Here is a 27,279-nt window from a genome sequence, read left to right on the forward strand (position 1 = left end):
AAAAAACGAGTTAGTACATTTCAAACATGAAATAGGTCATTTTAAAATCAACATAAAAAACCAAACTTCCAAAAGTATAAACCACAAAAAAATGCTTACCAATGGAAGAAAATGTGTCGTGCTCCTCACCCTCCTCCCTCCCTGTGGTGCAACAGATATCCCTTTCTCCAAAAATGTACTCAATGGGACCGTAGTGTTGCAACCACACACAAGTTGACCTGCTGTGAGGAAAAAACGAGTTAGTACATTTCAAACATGAAATAGGTAATTTTAAAATCAACATAAAAAACCAAAATTCCAAAAGTATAAAACAAAAAAAAATGCTTACCAATGGAAGAAAATGTGTCGTGCTCCTCACCCTCCTCCCTCCCTGTGGTGCAACAGATGTCCCTTTCTCCAAAAATGTACTCGATGGGACCGTAGTGTTGCAACCACACACAAGTTGACCTGCTGTGAGGAAAAAACGAGTTAGTACATTTCAAACATGAAATAGGTCATTTTAAAATCAACATAAAAAACCAAAATTCCAAAAGTATAAACCACAAAAAAATGCTTACCAATGGAAGAAAATGTGTCCTGCTCCTCATCCTCCTCCCTCCCTGTGGTGCAACAGATGTCCCTTTCTCCAAAAATGTACTCAATGGGACCGTATTGCTGCAACCACACACAAGTTGCCCTGCTGTGAGGAAAAAACGAGTTAGTACATTTCAAACATGAAATAGGTCATTTTAAAATCAACATAAAAAACCAAAATTCCAAAAGTATAAACCACAAAAAAATGCTTACCAATGGAAGAAAATGTGTCCTGCTCCTCACCCTCCTCCCTCCCTGTGGTGCAACAGATGTCCCTTTCTTCAAAAATGTACTCAATGGGACCGTAGTGTTGCAACCACACACAAGTTGACCTGCTGTGAAGAGAAAACGAGTTAGTACATTTCAAACATGAAATAAGTCATTTTAAAATCAACATAAAAAACCAAAATTCCAAAAGTATAAACCACAAAAAAATGCTTACCAATGGAAGAAAATGTATCGTGCTCCTCATCCTCCTCCCTCCCTGTGGTGCAACAGATGTCCCTTTCTCCAAAAATGTACTCAAAGGGACCGTAGTGTTGCAACCACACACAAGTTGACCTGCTGTGAGGAAAAAATGAGTTAGTACACTTCAAACATGAAATAGGTCATTTTAAAATCAACATAAATAACCAAAATTCCAAAAGTATAAACCACAATAAATGATTACCAATGGAAGAAAATGTGTCTTGCTCCTCATCCTCCTCCCTCCCTGTGGTGCAACAGATGTCCCTTTCTCCAAAAATGTACTCAATGGGACCATAGTGTTGCAACCACACACAAGTTGACCTGCTGTGAGGAAAAAACGAGTTAGTACATTTCAAACATGAAATAGGTCATTTTAAAATCAACATAAAAAACCAAAATTCCAAAAGTATAAACCACAAAAGAATGCTTACCAATGGAAGAAAATGTGTCGTGCTCCACATCCTCCTCCCTCCCTGTCGTGCAACAGATGTCCCTTTCTCCAAAAATGTACTCAATAGGACCGTAGTGTTGCAACCACACACAAGTTGACCTGCTGTGAGGAAAAAACGAGTTAGTACGTTTCAAACATGAAATAGGTCATTTTAAAATCAACATAAAAAACAAAAATTCCAAGAGTATAAACCACAAAAAAATGCTTACCAATGGAAGAAAATGTGTCGTGCTCCTCATCCTCCTCCCTCCCTGTGGTGCAGCAGATGTCCCTTTCTCCAAAAATGTACTCAATGGGACCGTAGTGTTGCAACCACACACAAGTTGACCTGCTGTGAGGAAAAAACGAGTTAGTACATTTCAAACATGAAATAGGTCATTTTAAAATCAACATAAAAAACCAAAATTCCAAAAGTATAAACCACAAAAAAATGCTTACCAATGGAAGAAAATGTGTCGTGCTCCTCACCCTCCTCCCTCCCTGTGGTGCAACAGATATCCCTTTCTCCAAAAATGTACTCAATGGGACCGTAGTGTTGCAACCACACACAAGTTGACCTGCTGTGAGGAAAAAATGAGTTAGTACATTTCAAACATGAAATAGGTAATTTTAAAATCAACATAAAAAACCAAAATTCCAAAAGTATAAAACAAAAAAAAATGCTTACCAATGGAAGAAAATGTGTCGTGCTCCTCACCCTCCTCCCTCCCTGTGGTGCAACAGATGTCCCTTTCTCCAAAAATGTACTCGATGGGACCGTATTGCTGCAACCACACACAAGTTGACCTGCTGTGAGGAAAAAACGAGTTAGTACATTTCAAACATGAAATAGGTCATTTTAAAATCAACATAAAAAACCAAAATTCCAAAAGTACAAACCACAAAAAAATGCTTACCAATGGAAGAAAATGTGTCCTGCTCCTCACCCTCCTCCCTCCCTGTGGTGCAACAGATGTCCCTTTCTTCAAAAATGTACTCAATGGGACCGTAGTGTTGCAACCACACACAAGTTGACCTGCTGTGAAGAGAAAATGAGTTAGTACATTTCAAACATGAAATAAAACATTTTAAAATCAACATAAAAAACCAAAATTCCAAAAGTATAAACCACAAAAAAATGCTTACCAATGGAAGAAAATGTATCGTGCTCCTCATCCTCCTCCCTCCCTGTGGTGCAACAGATGTCCCTTTCTCCAAAAATGTACTCAAAGGGACCGTAGTGTTGCAACCACACACAAGTTGACCTGCTGTGAGGAAAAAATGAGTTAGTACATTTCAAACATGAAATAGGTCATTTTAAAATCAACATAAATAACCAAAATTCCAAAAGTATAAACCACAATAAATGATTACCAATGGAAGAAAATGTGTCTTGCTCCTCATCCTCCTCCCTCCCTGTGGTGCAACAGATGTCCCTTTCTCCAAAAATGTACTCAATGGGACCATAGTGTTGCAACCACACACAAGTTGACCTGCTGTGAGGAAAAAACGAGTTAGTACATTTCAAACATGAAATAGGTCATTTTAAAATCAACATAAAAAACCAAAATTCCAAAAGTATAAACCACAAAAGAATGCTTACCAATGGAAGAAAATGTGTCGTGCTCCACATCCTCCTCCCTCCCTGTCGTGCAACAGATGTCCCTTTCCCCAAAAATGTACTCAATGGGACCGTAGTGTTGCAACCACACACAAGTTGACCTGCTGTGAGGAAAAAACGAGTTAGTACGTTTCAAACATGAAATAGGTCATTTTAAAATCAACATAAAAAACAAAAATTCCAAGAGTATAAACCACAAAAAAATGCTTACCAATGGAAGAAAATGTGTCGTGCTCCTCATCCTCCTCCCTCCCTGTGGTGCAGCAGATGTCCCTTTCTCCAAAAATGTACTCAATGGGACCGTAGTGTTGCAACCACACACAAGTTGACCTGCTGTGAGGAAAAAACGAGTTAGTACATTTCAAACATGATATAGGTCATTTTAAAATCAACATAAAAAACCAAAATTCCAAAAGTATAAACCACAAAAAAATGCTTACCAATGGAAGAAAACGTGTCGTGCTCCTCACCCTCCTTCCTCCCTGTGGTGCAACAGATGTCCCTTTCTCCAAAAATGTACTCAATGGGACCGTAGTGTTGCAACCACACACAAGTTGACCTGCTGTGAGGAAAAAACGAGTTAGTACATTTCAAACATGAAATAGGTCATTTTAAAATCAACATAAAAAACCAAAATTCCAAAAGTATAAACCACAAAAAAATGCTTACCAATGGAAGAAAATGTGTCGTGCTCCTCACCCTCCTCCCTGCCTATGGTGCAACAGATGTCCCTTTCTCCAAAAATGTACTCAATGGGACCGTAGTGTTGCAACCACACACAAGTTGACCTGCTGTGAGGCAAAAACGAGTTAGTACATTTCAAACATGAAATAGGTCATTTTAAAATCAACATAAAAAACCAAAATTCCAAAAGTATAAACCAAAAAAAAATGCTTACCAATGGAAGAAAATGTGTCGTGCTCCTCACCCCCCTCCCTCCCTGTGGTGCAACAGATGTTCCTTTCCCCAAAATTGTACTCAATGGGACCGTAGTGTTGCAACCGCACACAAGTTGACCTGCTGTGAGTAAAAAACGAGTTAGTACATTTCAAACATGAAATAGGTCATTTTAAAATCAACATAAAAAACCAAAATTCCAAAAGTATAAACCACAAAAAAATGCTTACCAATGGAAGAAAATGTATCCTGCTCCTCACCCTCCTCCCTCCCTGTGGTGCAACAGATGTCCCTTTCTCCAAAAAAGTACTCAATGGGACCGTAGTGTTGCAACCACACACAAGTTGACCTGCTGTGAAGAGAAAACGAGTTAGTACATTTAAAACATGAAATAGGTCATTTTAAAATCAACATAAAAAACCAAAATTCCAAAAGTATAAACCACAAAAAAATGCTTACCAATGGAAGAAAATGTATCGTGCTCCTCATCCTCCTCCCTCCCTGTGGTGCAACAGATGTCCCTTTCTCCAAAAATGTACTCAATGGGACCGTAGTGTTGCAACCACACCAAGTTGACCTGCTGTGAGGAAAAGCGAGTTACTACATTTCAAACATGAAATAGGTCATTTTAAAATCAACATAAATAACCAAAATTCCAAAAGTATAAACCACAAAAAAATGCTTACCAATGGAAGAAAATGTGTCGTGCTCCTCATCCTCCTCCCTCCCTGTGGTGCAACAGATGTCCCTTTCTACAAAAATGTACTCAATGGGACCGTAGTGTTGCAACCACACACAAGTTGACCTGCTGTGAGGAAAAAACGAGTTAGTACATTTCAAACATGAAATAGGTCATTTTAAAATCAACATAAAAAACCAAAATTCCAAAAGTATAAACCACAAAAAAATGCTTACCAATGGAAGAAAATGTGTTGTGCTCCTCATCCTCCTCCCTCCCTGTGGTGCAACAGATGTCCCTTTCTCCAAAAAAGTACTCAATGGGACCGTAGTGTTGCAACCACACACAAGTTGACCTGCTGTGAGGAAAAAACGAGTTAGTACATTTCAAACATGAAATAGGTCATTTTAAAATCAACATAAAAAACCAAAATTCCAAAAGTATAAACCACAAAAGAATGCTTACCAATAGAAGAAAATGTGTCGTGCTCCTCATCCTCCTCCCTCCCTGTCGTGCAACAGATGTCCCTTTCTCCAAAAATGTACTCAATGGGACCGTAGTGTTGCAACCACACACAAGTTGACCTGCTGTGAGGAAGTAACGAGTTAGTACATTTCAAACACGAAATAGGTCATTTTAAAATCAACATAAAAAACAAAAATTCCAAGAGTATAAACCACAAAAAAATGCTTACCAATGGAAGAAAATGTGTCGTGCTCCTCATCCTCCTCCCTCCCAGTGGTGCAACAGATGTCCCTTTCTCCAAAAATGTACTCAATGGGACCGTAGTATTGCAACCACACACAAGTTGACCTGCTGTGAGGAAAAAACGAGTTAGTACATTTCAAACATGAAATAGGTCATTTTAAAATCAACATAAAAAACCAAAATTCCAAAAGTATAAACCACAAAAAAATGCTTACCAATGGAAGAAAATGTGTCGTGCTCGTCACCCTCCTCCCTCCCTGTGGTGCAACAGATGTCCCTTTCTCCAAAAATGTACTCAATGGGACCGTAGTATTGCAACCTCACACAAGTTGACCTGCTGTGAGGAAAAAACGAGTTAGTACATTTCAAACATGAAATAGGTCATTTTAAAATCAACATAAAAAACCAAAATTCCAAAAGTATAAACCACAAAAAAATGCTTACCAATGGAAGAAAATGTGTCGTGCTCCTCACCCCCCTCCCTCCCTGTGGTGCAACAGATGTCCCTTTCCCCAAAAATGTACTCAATGGGAGCGTAGTGTTGCAACCACACACAAGTTGACCTGCTGTGAGGAAAAAACGAGTTAGTACATTTCAAACATGAAATAGGTCATTTTAAAATCAACATAAAAAACCAAAATTCCAAAAGTATAAACCACAAAAAAATGATTACCAATGGAAGAAAATGTGTCGTGCTCCTCACCCTCCTCCCTCCCTGTGGTGCAACAGATGTCCCTTTCTCCAAAAATGTACTCAATGGGACCGTAGTGTTGCAACCACACACAAGTTGACCTGCTGTGAGGAAATAACGAGTTAGTACATTTCAAACACGAAATAGGTCATTTTAAAATCAACATAAAAAACAAAAATTCCAAGAGTATAAACCACAAAAAAATGCTTACCAATGGAAGAAAATGTGTCGTGCTCCTCATCCTCCTCCCTCCCAGTGGTGCAACAGATGTCCCTTTCTCCAAAAATGTACTCAATGGGACCGTAGTATTGCAACCACACACAAGTTGACCTGCTGTGAGGAAAAAACGAGTTAGTACATTTCAAACATGAAATAGGTCATTTTAAAATCAACATAAAAAACCAAAATTCCAAAAGTATAAACCACAAAAAAATGCTTACCAATGGAAGAAAATGTGTCGTGCTCGTCACCCTCCTCCCTCCCTGTGGTGCAACAGATGTCCCTTTCTCCAAAAATGTACTCAATGGGACCGTAGTATTGCAACCTCACACAAGTTGACCTGCTGTGAGGAAAAAACGAGTTAGTACATTTCAAACATGAAATAGGTCATTTTAAAATCAACATAAAAAACCAAAATTCCAAAAGTATAAACCACAAAAAAATGCTTACCAATGGAAGAAAATGTGTCGTGCTCCTCACCCCCCTCCCTCCCTGTGGTGCAACAGATGTCCCTTTCCCCAAAAATGTACTCAATGGGAGCGTAGTGTTGTAACCACACACAAGTTGACCTGCTGTGAGGAAAAAACGAGTTAGTACATTTCAAACATGAAATAGGTCATTTTAAAATCAACATAAAAAACCAAAATTCCAAAAGTATAAACCACAAAAAAATGATTACCAATGGAAGAAAATGTGTCGTGCTCCTCACCCTCCACCCTCCCTGTGGTGCAACAGATGTCCCTTTCTCCAAAAATGTACTCAATGGGACCGTAGTGTTGCAACCACACACAAGTTGACCTGCTGTGAGGAAAAAACGAGTTAGTACATTTCAAACATGAAATAGGTCATTTTAAAATCAACATTAAAAACGAAAATTCCAAAAGTATAAACCACAAAAAAATGCTTACCAATGGAAGAAAATGTGTCGTGCTCCTCACCCTCCTCCCTCCCTTTGGTGCAACAGATGTCCCTTTCTCCAAAAATGTACTCAATGGGACCGTAGTGTTGCAACCACACACAAGTTGACCTGCTGTGAGGAAAAAACGAGTTTGTACATTTCAAACATGAAATGGGTCATTTTAAAATCAACATAAAAAACCAAAATTCCAAAAGTATAAACCACAAAAAAATGCTTACCAATGGAAGAAAATGTGTCGTGCTCCTCACCCTCCTCCCTCCCTGTGGCGCAACAGATGTCCCTTTCTCCAAAAATGTACTCAATGGGACCGTAGTGTTGCAACCACACACAAGTTGACCTGCTGTGAGGAAAAAACGAGTTAGTACATTTCAAACATGAAATAGGTCATTTTAAAATCAACATAAATAACCAAAATTCCAAAAGTATAAACCACAAAAAAATGCTTACCAATGGAAGAAAATATGTCGTGCTCCTCACCCTCCTCCCTCCGTGTGATGCAACAGATGTCCCTTTCTCCAAAAATGTACTCAATGGGACCGTAGTGTTGCAACCACACACAAGTTGACCTGCTATGAGGAAAAAACGAGTTAGTACATTTCAAACATGAAATAGGTCATTTTAAAATCAACATAAAAAACCAAAATTCCAAAAGTATAAACCACAAAAAAATGCTTACTAATGGAAGAAAATGTGTCCTGCTCCTCACCCACCTCCCTCCCTGTGGTGCAACAGATGTCCCTTTCTCCAAAAATATACTCAATGGAAACATAGTGTTGCAACCACACACAAGTTGACCTGCTGTGAGGAAAAAACGAGTTAGTACATTTCAAACATGAAATAGGTCATTTTAAATCAACATTAAAAACCAAAATTCCAAAAGTATAAACCACAAAAAATGTTTACCAATGGAAGAAAATGTGTCGTGCTCCTCACCCTCCTCCCTCCCTGTGGTGCAACAGATGTCCCATTCTCCAGAAATGTACTCAATGGGACTGTAGTGTTGCAACCACACACAAGTCGACCTGCTGTGAGAAAAAAAAGAGTTAGTACATTTCAAACATGAAATAGGTCATTTTAAAATCAACATAAAAAACCAAAATTCCAAAAGTATAAACCACAAAAAAATGCTTACCAATGGAAGAAAATGTGTCGTGCTCCTCACCCTCCTATCTCCCTGTGGTGCAACAGATGTCCCTTTCTCCAAAAATGTACTCAATGGGACCGTAGTGTTGCAACCACACACAAGTTGACCTGCTGTGAGGAAAAAACGAGTTAGTACACTTCAAACATGAAATAGGTCATTTTAAAATCAACATAAAAAACCAAAATTCCAAAAGTATAAACCACAAAAAAATGCTTACCAATGGAAGAAAATGTGTCCTGCTCCTCACCCTCCTCCCTCCCTGTGGTGCAACAGATGTCCCTTTCTCCAAAAATGTACTCAATGGGACCGTAGTGTTGCAACCACACACAAGTTGACCTGCTGTGAGGAAAAAACGAGTTAGTACATTTCAAACATGAAATAGGTCATTTTAAAATCAACATAAAAAACCAAAACTCCAAAAGTATAAACCACAAAAAAATGCTTACCAATGGAAGAAAATGTGTCGTGCTCCTCACCCTCCTCCCTCCCTGTGGTGCAACAGATGTCCCTTTCTCCAAAAATGTACTCAATGGGACCGTAGTGTTGCAACCACACACAAGTTGACCTGCTGTGAAGTGAAAACGAGTTAGTACATTTCAAACATGAAATAGGTCATTTTAAAATCAACATAAAAAACCAAAATTCCAAAAGTATAAACCACAAAAAAATGCTTACCAATGGAAGAAAATGTGTCGTGCTCCTCATCCTCCTCCCTCCCTGTGGTGCAACAGATGTCCCTTTCTCCAAAAATGTACTCAATGGGACCGTAGTGTTGCAACCACACACAAGTTGACCTGCTGTGAGGAAAATACGAGTTAGTACATTTCAAACATGAAATAGGTCATTTTAAAATCAACATAAAAAACCAAAATTCCAAAAGTATAAACCACAAAAAAATGCTTACCAATGGAAGAAAATGTGTCGTGCTCCTCATCCTCCTCCCTCCCTGTGGTGCAACAGATGTCCCTTTCTCCAAAAATGTACTCAATGGGACCGTAGTGTTGCAACCACACACAAGTTGACCTGCTGTGAGGAAAAAACGAGTTAGTACATTTCAAACATGAAATAGGTCATTTTAAAATCAACATAAAAAACCAAAATTCCAAAAGTATAAACCACAAAAAAATGCTTACCAATGGAAGAAAATGTGTCGTGCTCCTCACCCTCCTCCCTCCCTGTGGTGCAACAGATGTCCCTTTCTCCAAAAATGTACTCAATGGGACCGTAGTGTTGCAACCACACACAAGTTGACCTGCTGTGAGGAAAAAACGAGTTAGCACATTTCAAACATGAAATAGGTCATTTTAAAATCAACATAAAAAACCAAAATTCCAAAAGTATAAACCACAAAAAAATGCTTACCAATGGAAGAAAACGTGTCGTGCTCCTCACCCCCCTCCCTCCCTGTGGTGCAACAGATGACCCTTTCCCCAAAAATGTACTCAATGGGACCGTAGTGTTGCAACCACACACAAGTTGACCTGCTGTGAGGAAAAAACGAGTTAGTACATTTCAAACATGAAATAGGTCATTTTAAAATCAACATAAAAAACCAAAATTCCAAAAGTATAAACCACAAAAAAATGCTTACCAATGGAAGAAAATGTGTCGTGCTCCTCGTCCTCCTCCCTCCCTGTGGTGCAACAGATGTCCCTTTCCCCAAAAATGTACTCAATGGGACCGTAGTGTTGCAGCCACACACAAGTTGACCTGCTGTGCGGAAAAAAAGAGTTAGTACATTTCAACCATGAAATAGGTCATTTTAAAATCAACATAAAAAACCAGAATTCCAAAAGTATAAACCACAAAAAAATGCTTACCAATGGAAGAAAATGTGTCGTGCTCCTCACCCTCCTCCCTCCCTGTGGTGCAACAGATGTCCCTTTCTCCAAAAATGTACTCAATGGGACCGTAGTGTTGCAACCACACACAAGGTGACCGGCTGTGAGGAAAAAACGAGTTAGTACATTTCAAACATGAAATAGGTCATTTTAAAATCAACATAAAAAACCAAAACTCCAAAAGTATAAACCACAAAAAAATGCTTACCAATGGAAGAAAATGTGTCGTGCTCCTCACCCTCCTCCCTCCCTGTGGTGCAACAGATGTCCCTTTCTCCAAAAATGTACTCAATGGGACCGTAGTGTTGCAACCACACACAAGTTGACCTGCTGTGAAGTGAAAACGAGTTAGTACATTTCAAACATGAAATAGGTCATTTTAAAATCAACATAAAAAACCAAAATTCCAAAAGTATAAACCACAAAAAAATGCTTACCAATGGAAGAAAATGTGTCGTGCTCCTCATCCTCCTCCCTCCCTGTGGTGCAACAGATGTCCCTTTCTCCAAAAATGTACTCAATGGGACCGTAGTGTTGCAACCACACACAAGTTGACCTGCTGTGAGGAAAATACGAGTTAGTACATTTCAAACATGAAATAGGTCATTTTAAAATCAACATAAAAAACCAAAATTCCAAAAGTATAAACCACAAAAAAATGCTTACCAATGGAAGAAAATGTGTCGTGCTCCTCATCCTCCTCCCTCCCTGTGGTGCAACAGATGTCCCTTTCTCCAAAAATGTACTCAATGGGACCGTAGTGTTGCAACCACACACAAGTTGACCTGCTGTGAGGAAAAAACGAGTTAGTACATTTCAAACATGAAATAGGTCATTTTAAAATCAACATAAAAAACCAAAATTCCAAAAGTATAAACCACAAAAAAATGCTTACCAATGGAAGAAAATGTGTCGTGCTCCTCACCCTCCTCCCTCCCTGTGGTGCAACAGATGTCCCTTTCTCCAAAAATGTACTCAATGGGACCGTAGTGTTGCAACCACACACAAGTTGACCTGCTGTGAGGAAAAAACGAGTTAGCACATTTCAAACATGAAATAGGTCATTTTAAAATCAACATAAAAAACCAAAATTCCAAAAGTATAAACCACAAAAAAATGCTTACCAATGGAAGAAAACGTGTCGTGCTCCTCACCCCCCTCCCTCCCTGTGGTGCAACAGATGACCCTTTCCCCAAAAATGTACTCAATGGGACCGTAGTGTTGCAACCACACACAAGTTGACCTGCTGTGAGGAAAAAACGAGTTAGTACATTTCAAACATGAAATAGGTCATTTTAAAATCAACATAAAAAACCAAAATTCCAAAAGTATAAACCACAAAAAAATGCTTACCAATGGAAGAAAATGTGTCGTGCTCCTCATCCTCCTCCCTCCCTGTGGTGCAACAGATGTCCCTTTCCCCAAAAATGTACTCAATGGGACCGTAGTGTTGCAGCCACACACAAGTTGACCTGCTGTGCGGAAAAAAAGAGTTAGTACATTTCAACCATGAAATAGGTCATTTTAAAATCAACATAAAAAACCAGAATTCCAAAAGTATAAACCACAAAAAAATGCTTACCAATGGAAGAAAATGTGTCGTGCTCCTCACCCTCCTCCCTCCCTGTGGTGCAACAGATGTCCCTTTCTCCAAAAATGTACTCAATGGGACCGTAGTGTTGCAACCACACACAAGGTGACCGGCTGTGAGGAAAAAACGAGTTAGTACATTTCAAACATGAAATAGGTCATTTTAAAATCAACATAAAAAACCAAAATTCCAAAGGTATAAACCACAAAAAAATGCTTACCAATGGAAGAAAATGTGTCGTGCTCCTCATCCTCCTCCCTCCCTGTGGTGCAACAGATGTCCCTTTCTCCAAAAATGTACTCAATGGGACCGTAGTGTTGCAACCACACACAAGTTGACCTGCTGTGAGGAAAAAACGAGTTAGTACATTTTAAACATGAAATAGGTCATTTTAAAATCAACATAAAAAACCTAAATTCCAAAAGTATAAACCACAAAAAAATGCTTACCAATGGAAGAAAATGTGTCGTGCTCCTCACCCTCCTCCCTCCCTGTGGTGCAACAGATGTCCATTTCTCCAAAAATGTACTCAATGGGACCGTAGTGTTGCAACCACACACAAGTTGACCTGCTGTGAGGAAAAAACGAGTTAGTACATTTCAAACATGAAATAGGTCATTTTAAAATCAACATAAAAAACCAAAAATCCAAAAGTATAAACCACTAAAAAATGCTTACCAATGGAAGAAAATGTGTCGTGCTCCTCACCCTCCTCCCTCCCTGTGGTGCAACAGATGTCCCTTTCTCCAAAAATGTACTCAATGGGACCGTAGTGTTGCAACCACACACAAGTTGACCTGCTGTGAGTAAAAAACGAGTTAGTACATATCAAACATGAAATAGGTCATTTTAAAATCAACATAAAAAACCAAAATTCCAAAAGTATAAACCACAAAAAAATGCTTACCAATGAGACAAAATGTGTCGTGCTCCTCACCCTGTTCCTTCCCTGTGGTGCAACAGACGTCCCTTTCTCTAAAAATGTACTCAGTGGGACCGCAGTGTTGCAACCACACACAAGTTGACCTGCTGTGAGGAAAAAACGAGTTAGTACATTTCAAACATGAAATAGGTCATTTTAAAATCAACATAAAAAACCAAAATTCCAAAAGTATAAACCACAAAAAAATGCTTACCAATGGAAGAAAATGTGTCGTGCTCCTCACCCTCCTCCCTCCCTGTGGTGCAACAGATGTCCATTTCTCCAAAAATGTACTCAATGGGACCGTAGTGTTGCAACCACACACAAGTTGACCTGCTGTGAAGAAAAAAAGAGTTAGTACATTTCAAACATGAAATAGGTCATTTTAAAATCAACATAAAAACCAAAATTCCAAAAGTATAAACCACAAAAAAATGCTTACCAATGGAAGAAAATTTCTCGTGCTCCTCATCCTCCTCCCTCCCTGTGGTGCAACAGATGTCCCTTTCTACAAAAATGTACTCAATGGGACCGTAGTGTTGCAACCACACACAAGTTGACCTGCTGTGAGGAAAAAACGAGTTAGTACATTTCAAACATGAAATAGGTCATTTTAAAATCAACATAAAAACCAAAATTCCAAAAGTATAAACCACAAAAAAATGCTTACCAATGGAAGAAAATGTGTCGTGCTCCTCATCCTCCTCCCTCCCTGTGGTGCAACAGATGTCCCTTTCTCCAAAAATGTACTCAATGGGACCGTAGTGTTGCAACCACACACAAGTTGACCTGCTGTGAGGAAAAAAAGAGTTAGTACATTTCAAACATGAAATAGGTCATTTTAAAATCAACATAAAACCAAAATTCCAAAAGTATAAACCACAAAAAAATGCTTACCAATGGAAGAAAATGTGTCGTGCTCCTCATCCTCCTCCCTCCCTGTGGTGCAACAGATGTCCCTTTCTCCAAAAATGTACTCAATGGGACCGTAGTGTTGCAACCACACACAAGTTGACCTGCTGTGAGGAAAAAAAGAGTTAGTACATTTCAAACATGAAATAGGTCATTTTAAAATCAACATAAAAACCAAAATTCCAAAAGTATAAACCACAAAAAAATGCTTACCAATGGAAGAAAATGTGTCGTGCTCCTCATCCTCCTCCCTCCCTGTGGTGCAACAGATGTCCCTTTCTCCAAAAATGTACTCAATGGGACCGTAGTGTTGCAACCACACACAAGTTGACCTGCTGTGAGGAAAAAACGAGTTAGTACATTTCAAACATGAAATAGGTCATTTTAAAATCAACATAAAAAACCAAAATTCCAAAAGTATAAACCACAAAAAAATGCTTACCAATGGAAGAAAATGTGTCGTGCTCCTCGCCCCCCTCCCTCCCTGTGGTGCAACAGATGTCCCTTTCTCCAAAAATGTACTCAATGGGACCGTAGTGTTGCAAACACACACAAGTTGACCGGCTGTGAGGAAAAAACGAGTTAGTACATTTCAAACATGAAATAGGTCATTTTAAAATCAACATAAAAAACCAAAATTCCAAAAGTATAAACCACAAAAAAATGCTTACCAATGGAAGAAAATGTGTCGTGCTCCTCATCCTCCTCCCTCCCTGTGGTGCAACAGATGTCCCTTTCTCCAAAAATGTACTCAATGGGACCGTAGTGTTGCAACCACACACAAGTTGACCTGCTGTGAGGAAAAAACGAGTTAGTACATTTTAAACATGAAATAGGTCATTTTAAAATCAACATATAAAACCTAAATTCCAAAAGTATAAACCACAAAAAAATGCCTACCAATGGAAGAAAATGTGTCGTGCTCCTCACCCTCCTCCCTCCCTGTGGTGCAACAGATGTCCCTTTCTCCAAAAATGTACTCAATGGGACCGTAGTGTTGCAACCACACACAAGTTGACCTGCTGTGAGGAAAAAACGAGTTAGTACATTTCAAACATGAAATAGGTCATTTTAAAATCAACATAAAAAACCAAAAATCCAAAAGTATAAACCACTAAAAAATGCTTACCAATGGAAGAAAATGTGTCGTGCTCCTCACCCTCCTCCCTCATTGTGGTGCAACAGATGTCCCTTTCTCCAAAAATGTACTCAATGGGACCGTAGTGTTGCAACCACACACAAGTTGACCTGCTGTGAGGCAAAAACGAGTTAGTACATTTCAAACATGAAATAGGTCATTTTAAAATCAACATAAAAAACCAAAATTCCAAAAGTATAAACCACAAAAAAATGCTTACCAATGAGACAAAATGTGTCGTGCTCCTCACCCTGTTCCTTCCCTGTGGTGCAACAGACGTCCCTCTCTCCAAAAATGTACTCAATGGGACCGCAGTGTTGCAACCACACACAAGTTGACCTGCTGTGAGGAAAAAACGAGTTAGTACATTTCAAACATGAAATAGGTCATTTTAAAATCAACATAAAAAACCAAAATTCCAAAAGTATAAACCACAAAAAAATGCTTACCAATGGAAGAAAATGTGTCGTGCTCCTCACCCTCCTCCCTCCCTGTGGTGCAACAGATGTCCCTTTCTCCAAAAATGTACTCAATGGGACCGTAGTGTTGCAACCACACACAAGTTGACCTGCTGTGAGTAAAAAACGAGTTAGTACATATCAAACATGAAATAGGTCATTTTAAAATCAACATAAAAAACCAAAATTCCAAAAGTATAAACCACAAAAAAATGCTTACCAATGAGACAAAATGTGTCGTGCTCCTCACCCTGTTCCTTCCCTGTGGTGCAACAGACGTCCCTTTCTCTAAAAATGTACTCAGTGGGACCGCAGTGTTGCAACCACACACAAGTTGACCTGCTGTGAGGAAAAAACGAGTTAGTACATTTCAAACATGAAATAGGTCATTTTAAAATCAACATAAAAAACCAAAATTCCAAAAGTATAAACCACAAAAAAATGCTTACCAATGGAAGAAAATGTGTCGTGCTCCTCACCCTCCTCCCTCCCTGTGGTGCAACAGATGTCCATTTCTCCAAAAATGTACTCAATGGGACCGTAGTGTTGCAACCACACACAAGTTGACCTGCTGTGAAGAAAAAAAGAGTTAGTACATTTCAAACATGAAATAGGTCATTTTAAAATCAACATAAAAACCAAAATTCCAAAAGTATAAACCACAAAAAAATGCTTACCAATGGAAGAAAATTTCTCGTGCTCCTCATCCTCCTCCCTCCCTGTGGTGCAACAGATGTCCCTTTCTACAAAAATGTACTCAATGGGACCGTAGTGTTGCAACCACACACAAGTTGACCTGCTGTGAGGAAAAAACGAGTTAGTACATTTCAAACATGAAATAGGTCATTTTAAAATCAACATAAAAACCAAAATTCCAAAAGTATAAACCACAAAAAAATGCTTACCAATGGAAGAAAATGTGTCGTGCTCCTCATCCTCCTCCCTCCCTGTGGTGCAACAGATGTCCCTTTCTCCAAAAATGTACTCAATGGGACCGTAGTGTTGCAACCACACACAAGTTGACCTGCTGTGAGGAAAAAAAGAGTTAGTACATTTCAAACATGAAATAGGTCATTTTAAAATCAACATAAAACCAAAATTCTAAAAGTATAAACCACAAAAAAATGCTTACCAATGGAAGAAAATGTGTCGTGCTCCTCATCCTCCTCCCTCCCTGTGGTGCAACAGATGTCCCTTTCTCCAAAAATGTACTCAATGGGACCGTAGTGTTGCAACCACACACAAGTTGACCTGCTGTGAGGAAAAAAAGAGTTAGTACATTTCAAACATGAAATAGGTCATTTTAAAATCAACATAAAAACCAAAATTCCAAAAGTATAAACCACAAAAAAATGCTTACCAATGGAAGAAAATGTGTCGTGCTCCTCATCCTCCTCCCTCCCTGTGGTGCAACAGATGTCCCTTTCTCCAAAAATGTACTCAATGGGACCGTAGTGTTGCAACCACACACAAGTTGACCTGCTGTGAGGAAAAAACGAGTTAGTACATTTCAAACATGAAATAGGTCATTTTAAAATCAACATAAAAAACCAAAATTCCAAAAGTATAAACCACAAAAAAATGCTTACCAATGGAAGAAAATGTGTCGTGCTCCTCGCCCCCCTCCCTCCCTGTGGTGCAACAGATGTCCCTTTCTCCAAAAATGTACTCAATGGGACCGTAGTGTTGCAAACACACGCAAGTTGACCGGCTGTGAGGAAAAAACGAGTTAGTACATTTCAAACATGAAATAGGTCATTTTAAAATCAACATAAAAAACCAAAATTCCAAAAGTATAAACCACAAAAAAATGCTTACCAATGGAAGAAAATGTGTCGTGCTCCTCATCCTCCTCCCTCCCTGTGGTGCAACAGATGTCCCTTTCTCCAAAAATGTACTCAATGGGACCGTAGTGTTGCAACCACACACAAGTTGACCTGCTGTGAGGAAAAAACGAGTTAGTACATTTTAAACATGAAATAGGTCATTTTAAAATCAACATATAAAACCTAAATTCCAAAAGTATAAACCACAAAAAAATGCTTACCAATGGAAGAAAATGTGTCGTGCTCCTCACCCTACTCCCTCCCTGTGGTGCAACAGATGTCCCTTTCTCCAAAAATGTACTCAATGGGACAGTAGTGTTGCAACCACACACAAGTTGACCTGCTGTGAGGAAAAAAAGAGTTAGTACATTTCAAACATGAAATAGGTCATTTTAAAATCAACATAAAAAACCAAAATTCCAAAAGTATAAACCACAAAAAAATGCTTACCAATGGAAGAAAATGTGTCGTGCTCCTCGCCCCCCTCCCTCCCTGTGGTGCAACAGATGTCCCTTTCTCCAAAAATGTACTCAATGGGACCGTAGTGTTGCAAACACACGCAAGTTGACCGGCTGTGAGGAAAAAACGAGTTAGTACATTTCAAACATGAAATAGGTCATTTTAAAATCAACATAAAAAACCAAAATTCCAAAAGTATAAACCACAAAAAAATGCTTACCAATGGAAGAAAATGTGTCGTGCTCCTCGCCCCCCTCCCTCCCTGTGGTGCAACAGATGTCCCTTTCTCCAAAAATGTACTCAATGGGACCGTAGTGTTGCAAACACACGCAAGTTGACCGGCTGTGAGGAAAAAACGAGTTAGTACATTTCAAACATGAAATAGGTCATTTTAAAATCAACATAAAAAACCAAAATTCCAAATGTATAAACCACAAAAAAATGCTTACCAATGGAAGAAAATGTGTCGTGCTCCTCATCCTCCTCCCTCCCTGTGGTGCAACAGATGTCCCTTTCTCCAAAAATGTACTCAATGGGACCGTAGTGTTGCAACCACACACAAGTTGACCTGCTGTGAGGAAAAAACGAGTTAGTACATTTTAAACATGAAATAGGTCATTTTAAAATCAACATATAAAACCTAAATTCCAAAAGTATAAACCACAAAAAAATGCTTACCAATGGAAGAAAATGTGTCGTGCTCCTCACCCTACTCCCTCCCTGTGGTGCAACAGATGTCCCTTTCTCCAAAAATGTACTCAATGGGACCGTAGTGTTGCAACCACACACAAGTTGACCTGCTGTGAGGAAAAAACGAGTTAGTACATTTCAAACATGAAATAGGTCATTTTAAAATCAACATAAAAAACCAAAAATCCAAAAGTATAAACCACTAAAAAATGCTTACCAATGGAAGAAAATGTGTCGTGCTCCTCACCCTCCTCCCTCCCTGTGGTGCAACAGAAGTCCCTTTCTCCAAAAATGTACTCAATGGGACTGTAGTGTTGCAACCACACACAAGTTGACCTGCTGTGAGGAAAAAACGAGTTAGTACATTTCAAACATGAAATAGGTCATTTTAAAATCAACATAAAAAACCAAAATTCCAAAAGTATAAACCACAAAAAAATGCTTACCAATGAGACAAAATGTGTCGTGCTCCTCACCCTGTTCCTTCCCTGTGGTGCAACAGACGTCCCTTTCTCCAAAAATGTACTCAATGGGACCGCAGTGTTGCAACCACACACAAGTTGACCTGCTGTGAGGAAAAAACGAGTTAGTACATTTCAAACATGAAATAGGTCATTTTAAAATCAACATAAAAAACCAAAATTCCAAAAGTATAAACCACAAAAAAATGCTTACCAATGGAAGAAAATGTGTCGTGCTCCTCACCCTCCTCCCTTCCTGTGGTGCAACAGATGTCCCTTTCTCCAAAAATGTACTCAATGTGACCGTAGTGTTGCAACCACACACAAGTTGACCTGCTGTGAGGAAAAAAAGAGTTAGTACATTTCAAACATGAAATAGGTCATTTTAAAATCAACATAAAAACCAAAATTCCAAAAGTATAAACCACAAAAAAATGCTTACCAATGGAAGAAAATGTGTCGTGCTCCTCATCCTCCTCCCTCCCTGTGGTGCAACAGATGTCCCTTTCTCCAAAAATGTACTCAATGGGACCGTAGTGTTGCAACCACACACAAGTTGACCTGCTGTGAGGAAAAAACGAGTTAGTACATTTCAAACATGAAATAGGTCATTTTAAAATCAACATAAAAACCAAAATTCCAAAAGTATGAACCACAAAAAATGCTTACCAATGGAAGAAAATGTGTCGTGCTCCTCATCCTCCCCCCTCCCTGTGGTGCAACAGATGTCCCTTTCTCCAAAAATGTACTCAATGGGACCGTAGTGTTGCAACCACACCCAAGTTGACCTGCTGTGAGGAAAAAACGAGTTAGTACATTTCAAACATGAAATAGGTCATTTTAAAATTACATAAAAACCAAAATTCAAAAAGTATGAACCACAAAAAAATGCTTACCAATGGAAGAAAATGTGTCGTGCTCCTCATCCTCCTCCCTCCCTGTGGTGCAACAGATGTCCCTTTCTCCAAAAATGTACTCAATGGGACCGTAGTGTTGCAACCACACACAAGTTGACCTGCTGTGAGGAAAAAACGAGTTAGTACATTTCAAACATGAAATAGGTCATTTTAAGATCAACATAAAAAAACCAAAATTTCAAAAGTATAAACCACAAACAAATGCTTACCAATGGAAGAAAATGTGTCGTGCTCCTCATCCTCCTCCCTCCCTGTGGTGCAACAGATGTCCCTTTCTCCAAAAATGTACTCAATGGGACCGTAGTGTTGCAACCACACACAAGTTGACCTGCTGTGAGGAAAAAACGAGTTAGTACATTTCAAACATGAAATAGGTCATTTTAAAATCAACATAAAAAACCAAAATTCCAAAAGTATAAACCACAAAATAATGCTTACCAATGGAAGAAAATGTGTCCTGATCCTCACCCTCCTCCCTCCCTGTTTTGCAACAGATGTCCCTTTCTCCAAAAATGTACTCAATGGGACCGTAGTGTTGCAACCACACACAAGTTGACCTGCTGTGAGGAAAACACGAGTTAGTACATTTCAAACATGAAATAGGTCATTTTAAAATCAACATAAAAAACCAAAATTCCAAAAGTATAAACCACAAAAAAATGCTTACCAATGGAATAAAATGTGTCGTGCTCCTCATCCTCCTCCCTCCCTGTGGTGCAACAGATGTCCCTTTCTCCAAAAATGTACTCAATGGGACCGTAGTGTTGCAACCACACACAAGTTGACCTGCTGTGAGGAAAAAAAGAGTTAGTACATTTCAAACATGAAATAGGTCATTTTAAAATCAACATAAAAACCAAAATTCCAAAAGTATAAACCACAAAAAAATGCTTACCAATGGAAGAAAATGTGTCGTGCTCATCATCCTCCTCCCTCCCTGTGGTGCAACAGATGTCCCTTTCTCCAAAAATGTACTCAATGGGACCGTAGTGTTGCAACCACACACAAGTTGACCTGCTGTGAGGAAAAAACGAGTTAGTACATTTCATACATGAAATAGGTCATTTTAAAATCAACATAAAAAACCAAAATTCCAAAAGTATAAACCACAAAAAAATGCTTACCAATGGAAGAAAATGTGTCGTGCTCCTACCCCCCTCCCTCCCTGTGGTGCAACAGATGTCCCTTTCTCCAAAAATGTACTCAATGGGACCGTAGTGTTGCAAACACACACAAGTTGACCGGCTGTGAGGAAAAAACGAGTTAGTACATTTCAAACATGAAATAGGTCATTTTAAAATCAACATAAAAAACCAAAATTCCAAAAGTATAAACCACAAAAAAATGCTTACCAATGGAAGAAAATGTGTCGTGCTCCTCATCCTCCTCCCTCCCTGTGGTGCAACAGATGTCCCTTTCTCCAAAAATGTACTCAATGGGACCGTAGTGTTGCAACCACACACAAGTTGACCTGCTGTGAGGAAAAAACGAGTTAGTACATTTCAAACATGAAATAGGTCATTTTAAAATCAACATAAAAAACCAAAAATCCAAAAGTATAAACCACTAAAAAATGCTTACCAATGGAAGAAAATGTGTCGTGCTCCTCACCCTCCTCCCTCCCTGTGGTGCAACAGATGTCCCTTTCTCCAAAAATGTACTCAATGGGACCGTAGTGTTGCAACCACGCACAAGTTGACCTGCTGTGAGGAAAAAACGAGTTAGTACATTTCAAACATGAAATAGGTCATTTTAAAATCAACATAAAAAACCAAAATTCCAAAAGTATAAACCACAAAAAAATGCTTACCAATGAGACAAAATGTGTCGTGCTCCTCACCCTGTTCCTTCCCTGTGGTGCAACAGACGTCCCTTTCTCCAAAAATGTACTCAATGGGACCGCAGTGTTGCAACCACACACAAGTTGACCTGCTGTGAGGAAAAAACGAGTTAGTACATTTCAAACATGAAATAGGTCATTTTAAAATCAACATAAAAAACCAAAATTCCAAAAGTATAAACCACAAAAAAATGCTTACCAATGGAAGAAAATGTGTCGTGCTCCTCACCCTCCTCCCTCCCTGTGGTGCAACAGATGTCCCTTTCTCCAAAAATGTACTCAATGGGACCGTAGTGTTGCAACCACACACAAGTTGACCTGCTGTGAGGAAAAAACGAGTTAGTACATTTCAAACATGAAATAGGTCATTTTAAAATCAACATAAAAACCAAAATTCCAAAAGTATGAACCACAAAAAAATGCTTACCAATGGAAGAAAATGTGTCGTGCTCCTCATCCTCCTCCCTCCCTGTGGTGCAACAGATGTCCCTTTCTCCAAAAATGTACTCAATGGGACCGTAGTGTTGCAACCACACACAAGTTGACCTGCTGTGAGGAAAAAACGAGTTAGTACATTTCAAACATGAAATAGGTCATTTTAAAATCAACATAAAAACCAAAATTCCAAAAGTATGAACCACAAAAAAATGCTTACCAATGGAAGAAAATGTGTCGTGCTCCTCATCCTCCTCCCTCCCTGTGGTGCAACAGATGTCCCTTTCTCCAAAAATGTACTCAATGGGACCGTAGTGTTGCAACCACACACAAGTTGACCTGCTGTGAGGAAAAAACGAGTTAGTACATTTCAAACATGAAATAGGTCATTTTAAAATCAACATAAAAAAACCAAAATTTCAAAAGTATAAACCACAAAAAAATGCTTACCAATGGAAGAAAATGTGTCGTGCTCCTCATCCTCCTCCCTCCCTGTCGTGCAACAGATGTCCCTTTCTCCAAAAATGTACTCAATGGGACCGTAGTGTTGCAACCACACACAAGTTGACCTGCTGTGAGGAAAAAACGAGTTAGTACATTTCAAACATGAAATAGGTCATTTTAAAATCAACATAAAAAACCAAAATTCCAAAAGTATAAACCACAAAAAAATGCTTACCAATGGAAGAAAATGTGTCCTGATCCTCACCCTCCTCCCTCCCTGTTTTGCAACAGATGTCCCTTTCTCCAAAAATGTACTCAATGGGACCGTAGTGTTGCAACCACACACAAGTTGACCTGCTGTGAGGAAAAAACGAGTTAGTACATTTCAAACATGAAATAGGTCATTTTAAAATCAACATAAAAAACCAAAATTCCAAAAGTATAAACCACAAAAAAATGCTTACCAATGGAAGAAAATGTGTCGTGCTCCTCATCCTCCTCCCTCCCTGTGGTGCAACAGATGTCCCTTTCTCCAAAAATGTACTCAATGGGACCGTAGTGTTGCAACCACACACAAGTTGACCTGCTGTGAGGAAAAAAAGAGTTAGTACATTTCAAACATGAATTAGGTCATTTTAAAATCAACATAAAAACCAAAATTCCAAAAGTATAAACCACAAAAAAATGCTTACCAATGGAAGAAAATGTGTCGTGCTCATCATCCTCCTCCCTCCCTGTGGTGCAACAGATGTCCCTTTCTCCAAAAATGTACTCAATGGGACCGTAGTGTTGCAACCACACACAAGTTGACCTGCTGTGAGGAAAAAACGAGTTAGTACATTTCAAACATGAAATAGGTCATTTTAAAATCAACATAAAAACCAAAATTCCAAAAGTATAAACCACAAAAAAATGCTTACCAATGGAAGAAAATGTGTCGTGCTCCTCCCCCCCTCCCTCCCTGTGGTGCAACAGATGTCCCTTTCTCCAAAAATGTACTCAATGGGACCGTAGTGTTGCAAACACACACAAGTTGACCTGCTGTGAGGAAAAAACGAGTTAGTACATTTCAAACATGAAATAGGTCATTTTAAAATCAACATAAAACACCAAAATTCCAAAAGTATAAACCACAAAAAAATGCTTACCAATGGAAGAAAATGTGTCGTGCTCCTCATCCTCCTCCCTCCCTGTGGTGCAACAGATGTCCCTTTCTCCAAAAATGTACTCAATGGGACCGTAGTGTTGCAACCACACACAAGTTGACCTGCTGTGAGGAAAAAACGAGTTAGTACATTTCAAACATGAAATAGGTCATTTTAAAATCAACATAAAAAACCAAAAATCCAAAAGTATAAACCACTAAAAAATGCTTACCAATGGAAGAAAATGTGTCGTGCTCCTCACCCTCCTCCCTCCCTGTGGTGCAACAGATGTCCCTTTCTCCAAAAATGTACTCAATGGGACCGTAGTGTTGCAACCACACACAAGTTGACCTGCTGTGAGGAAAAAACGAGTTAGTACATTTCAAACATGAAATAGGTCATTTTAAAATCAACATAAAAAACCTAAATTCCAAAAGTATAAACCACAAAAAAATGCTTACCAATGGAAGAAAATGTGTCGTGCTCCTCACCCTCCTCCCTCCCTGTGGTGCAACAGATGTCCATTTCTCCAAAAATGTACTCAATGGGACCGTAGTGTTGCAACCACACACAAGTTGACCTGCTGTGAGGAAAAAACGAGTTAGTACATTTCAAACATGAAATAGGTCATTTTAAAATCAACATAAAAAACCAAAAATCCAAAAGTATAAACCACTAAAAAATGCTTACCAATGGAAGAAAATGTGTCGTGCTCCTCACCCTCCTCCCTCCCTGTGGTGCAACAGATGTCCCTTTCTCCAAAAATGTACTCAATGGGACCGTAGTGTTGCAACCACACACAAGTTGACCTGCTGTGAGGAAAAAACGAGTTAGTACATTTCAAACATGAAATAGGTCATTTTAAAATCAACATAAAAAACCTAAATTCCAAAAGTATAAACCACAAAAAAATGCTTACCAATGGAAGAAAATGTGTCGTGCTCCTCACCCTCCTCCCTCCCTGTGGTGCAACAGATGTCCATTTCTCCAAAAATGTACTCAATGGGACCGTAGTGTTGCAACCACACACAAGTTGACCTGCTGTGAGGAAAAAACGAGTTAGTACATTTCAAACATGAAATAGGTCATTTTAAAATCAACATAAAAAACCAAAAATCCAAAAGTATAAACCACTAAAAAATGCTTACCAATGGAAGAAAATGTGTCGTGCTCCTCACCCTCCTCCCTCCCTGTGGTGCAACAGATGTCCCTTTCTCCAAAAATGTACTCAATGGGACCGTAGTGTTGCAACCACACACAAGTTGACCTGCTGTGAGGAAAAAACGAGTTAGTACATTTCAAACATGAAATAGGTCATTTTAAAATCAACATAAAAAACCAAAATTCCAAAAGTATAAACCACAAAAAAATGCTTACCAATGAGACAAAATGTGTCGTGCTCCTCACCCTGTTCCTTCCCTGTGGTGCAACAGACGTCCCTTTCTCCAAAAATGTACTCAATGGGACCGCAGTGTTGCAACCACACACAAGTTGACCTGCTGTGAGGAAAAAACGAGTTAGTACATTTCAAACATGAAATAGGTCATTTTAAAATCAACATAAAAAACCAAAATTCCAAAAGTATAAACCACAAAAAAATGCTTACCAATGGAAGAAAATGTGTCGTGCTCCTCACCCTCCTCCCTCCCTGTGGTGCAACAGATGTCCCTTTCTCCAAAAATGTACTCAATGGGACCGTAGTGTTGCAACCACACACAAGTTGACCTGCTGTGAGGAAAAAAAGAGTTAGCACATTTCAAACATGAAATAGGTCATTTTAAAATCAACATAAAAACCAAAATTCCAAAAGTATAAACCACAAAAAAATGCTTACTAATGGAAGCAGATGTGTCGTGCTCCTCATCCTCCTCCCTCCCTGTGGTGCAACAGATGTCCCTTTCTCCAAAAATGTACTCAATGGGACCGTAGTGTTGCAACCACACACAAGTTGACCTGCTGTGAGGAAAAAACGAGTTAGTACATTTCAAACATGAAATAGGTCATTTTAAAATCAACATAAAAACCAAAATTCCAAAAGTATAAACCACAAAAAAATGCTTACCAATGGAAGAAAATGTGTCGTGCTCCTCATCCTCCTCCCTCCCTGTGGTGCAACAGATGTCCCTTTCTCCAAAAATGTACTCAATGGGACCGTAGTGTTGCAACCACACACAAGTTGACCTGCTGTGAGGAAAAAAAGAGTTAGTACATTTCAAACATGAAATAGGTCATTTTAAAATCAACATAAAACCAAAATTCCAAAAGTATAAACCACAAAAAAATGCTTACCAATGGAAGAAAATGTGTCGTGCTCCTCATCCTCCTCCCTCCCTGTGGTGCAACAGATGTCCCTTTCTCCAAAAATGTACTCAATGGGACCGTAGTGTTGCAACCACACACAAGTTGACCTGCTGTGAGGAAAAAAAGAGTTAGTACATTTCAAACACGAAATAGGTCATTTTAAAATCAACATAAAAACCAAAATTCCAAAAGTATAAACCACAAAAAAATGCTTACCAATGGAAGAAAATGTGTCGTGCTCCTCATCCTCCTCCCTCCCTGTGGTGCAACAGATGTCCCTTTCTCCAAAAAAGTACTCAATGGGACCGTAGTGTTGCAACCACACACAAGTTGACCTGCTGTGAGGAAAAAACGAGTTAGTACATTTCAAACATGAAATAGGTCATTTAAAAATCAACATAAAAAACCAAAATTCCAAAAGTATAAACCACAATAAAATGCTTACCAATGGAAGAAAATGTGTCGTGCTCCTCGCCCCCCTCCCTCCCTGTGGTGCAACAGATGTGCCTTTCTCCAAAAATGTACTCAATGGGACCGTAGTGTTGCAAACACACACAAGTTGACCGGCTGTGAGGAAAAAACGAGTTAGTACAGTTCAAACATGAAATAGGTCATTTTAAAATCAACATAAAAAACCAAAATTCCAAAAGTATAAACCACAAAAAAATGCTTACCAATGGAAGAAAATGTGTCGTGCTCCTCATCCTCCTCCCTCCCTGTGGTGCAACAGATGTCCCTTTCTCCAAAAATGTACTCAATGGGACCGTAGTGTTGCAACCACACACAAGTTGACCTGCTGTGAGGAAAAAACGAGTTAGTACATTTTAAACATGAAATAGGTCATTTTTAAATCAACATAAAAAACCTAAATTCCAAAAGTATAAACCACAAAAAAATGCTTACCAATGGAAGAAAATGTGTTGTGCTCCTCACCCTCCTCCCTCCCTGTGGTGCAACAGATGTCCCTTTCTCCAATGTACTCAATGGGACCGTAGTGTTGCAACCACACACAAGTTGACCTGCTGTGAGGCATAAACGAGTTAGTACATTTCAAACATGAAATAGGTCATTTTCAAAATCAACATAAAAAACCAAAAATCCAAAAGTATAAACCACTACAAACTGCTTACCAATGGAAGAAAATGTGTCGTGCTCCTCACCCTCCTCCCTCCCTGTGGTGCAACAGATGTCCCTTTCTCCAAAAATGTACTCAATGGGACCGTAGTGTTGCAACCACACACAAGTTGACCTGCTGTGAGGAAAAAACGAGTTAGTACATTTCAAACATGAAATAGGTCATTTTAAAATGAACATAAAAAACCAAAATTCCAAAAGTATAAACCACAAAAAAATGCTTACCAATGAGACAAAATGTGTCGTGCTCCTCACCCAGTTCCTTCCCTGTGGTGCAACAGACGTCCCTTTCTCCAAAAATGTACTCAATGGGACCGCATTGTTGCAACCACACACAAGTTGACCTGCTGTGAGGAAAAAACGAGTTAGTACATTTCAAACATGAAATAGGTCATTTTAAAATCAACATAAAAAAC

The 27,279-nt window shown here is 39.0% G+C and overlaps 1 protein-coding gene across 1 annotated transcript in view; it reads right to left on the reverse strand.

Moving 5' to 3' along the window:
- The window catches only part of LOC126482177 (dentin sialophosphoprotein-like), a 195,618-nt gene that overhangs the window by 115,425 nt on the left and 52,914 nt on the right, over positions 1-27,279 (reverse strand). The window contains exons 43-91 of the mRNA XM_050106156.1: positions 26,404-26,445; positions 25,946-25,987; positions 25,718-25,759; positions 25,491-25,532; positions 23,432-23,473; positions 22,976-23,017; positions 22,748-22,789; positions 22,519-22,560; positions 22,290-22,331; positions 22,060-22,101; positions 21,832-21,873; positions 20,917-20,958; positions 20,460-20,501; positions 20,232-20,273; positions 20,003-20,044; positions 19,774-19,815; positions 19,544-19,585; positions 19,090-19,131; positions 18,404-18,445; positions 17,946-17,987; positions 17,030-17,071; positions 16,572-16,613; positions 16,344-16,385; positions 16,117-16,158; positions 15,889-15,930; positions 15,661-15,702; positions 14,287-14,328; positions 13,829-13,870; positions 13,601-13,642; positions 13,374-13,415; positions 13,146-13,187; positions 12,918-12,959; positions 12,231-12,272; positions 12,002-12,043; positions 10,857-10,898; positions 10,628-10,669; positions 9,254-9,295; positions 9,025-9,066; positions 5,134-5,175; positions 4,905-4,946; positions 4,676-4,717; positions 4,449-4,490; positions 2,846-2,887; positions 2,618-2,659; positions 2,389-2,430; positions 1,244-1,285; positions 1,016-1,057; positions 787-828; positions 558-599 (exon numbers count right to left, since the gene is read on the reverse strand). Coding sequence (XP_049962113.1) covers positions 558-599; positions 787-828; positions 1,016-1,057; positions 1,244-1,285; positions 2,389-2,430; positions 2,618-2,659; positions 2,846-2,887; positions 4,449-4,490; positions 4,676-4,717; positions 4,905-4,946; positions 5,134-5,175; positions 9,025-9,066; positions 9,254-9,295; positions 10,628-10,669; positions 10,857-10,898; positions 12,002-12,043; positions 12,231-12,272; positions 12,918-12,959; positions 13,146-13,187; positions 13,374-13,415; positions 13,601-13,642; positions 13,829-13,870; positions 14,287-14,328; positions 15,661-15,702; positions 15,889-15,930; positions 16,117-16,158; positions 16,344-16,385; positions 16,572-16,613; positions 17,030-17,071; positions 17,946-17,987; positions 18,404-18,445; positions 19,090-19,131; positions 19,544-19,585; positions 19,774-19,815; positions 20,003-20,044; positions 20,232-20,273; positions 20,460-20,501; positions 20,917-20,958; positions 21,832-21,873; positions 22,060-22,101; positions 22,290-22,331; positions 22,519-22,560; positions 22,748-22,789; positions 22,976-23,017; positions 23,432-23,473; positions 25,491-25,532; positions 25,718-25,759; positions 25,946-25,987; positions 26,404-26,445 — 2,058 coding nt within the window. The remainder of the gene's footprint in view (positions 1-557; positions 600-786; positions 829-1,015; positions 1,058-1,243; positions 1,286-2,388; positions 2,431-2,617; positions 2,660-2,845; positions 2,888-4,448; positions 4,491-4,675; positions 4,718-4,904; positions 4,947-5,133; positions 5,176-9,024; positions 9,067-9,253; positions 9,296-10,627; positions 10,670-10,856; positions 10,899-12,001; positions 12,044-12,230; positions 12,273-12,917; positions 12,960-13,145; positions 13,188-13,373; positions 13,416-13,600; positions 13,643-13,828; positions 13,871-14,286; positions 14,329-15,660; positions 15,703-15,888; positions 15,931-16,116; positions 16,159-16,343; positions 16,386-16,571; positions 16,614-17,029; positions 17,072-17,945; positions 17,988-18,403; positions 18,446-19,089; positions 19,132-19,543; positions 19,586-19,773; positions 19,816-20,002; positions 20,045-20,231; positions 20,274-20,459; positions 20,502-20,916; positions 20,959-21,831; positions 21,874-22,059; positions 22,102-22,289; positions 22,332-22,518; positions 22,561-22,747; positions 22,790-22,975; positions 23,018-23,431; positions 23,474-25,490; positions 25,533-25,717; positions 25,760-25,945; positions 25,988-26,403; positions 26,446-27,279) is intronic.

This window comes from Schistocerca serialis, chromosome 5, assembly GCF_023864345.2.
Source record: "Schistocerca serialis cubense isolate TAMUIC-IGC-003099 chromosome 5, iqSchSeri2.2, whole genome shotgun sequence".
Classification (NCBI taxonomy): domain Eukaryota; kingdom Metazoa; phylum Arthropoda; class Insecta; order Orthoptera; family Acrididae; genus Schistocerca; species Schistocerca serialis.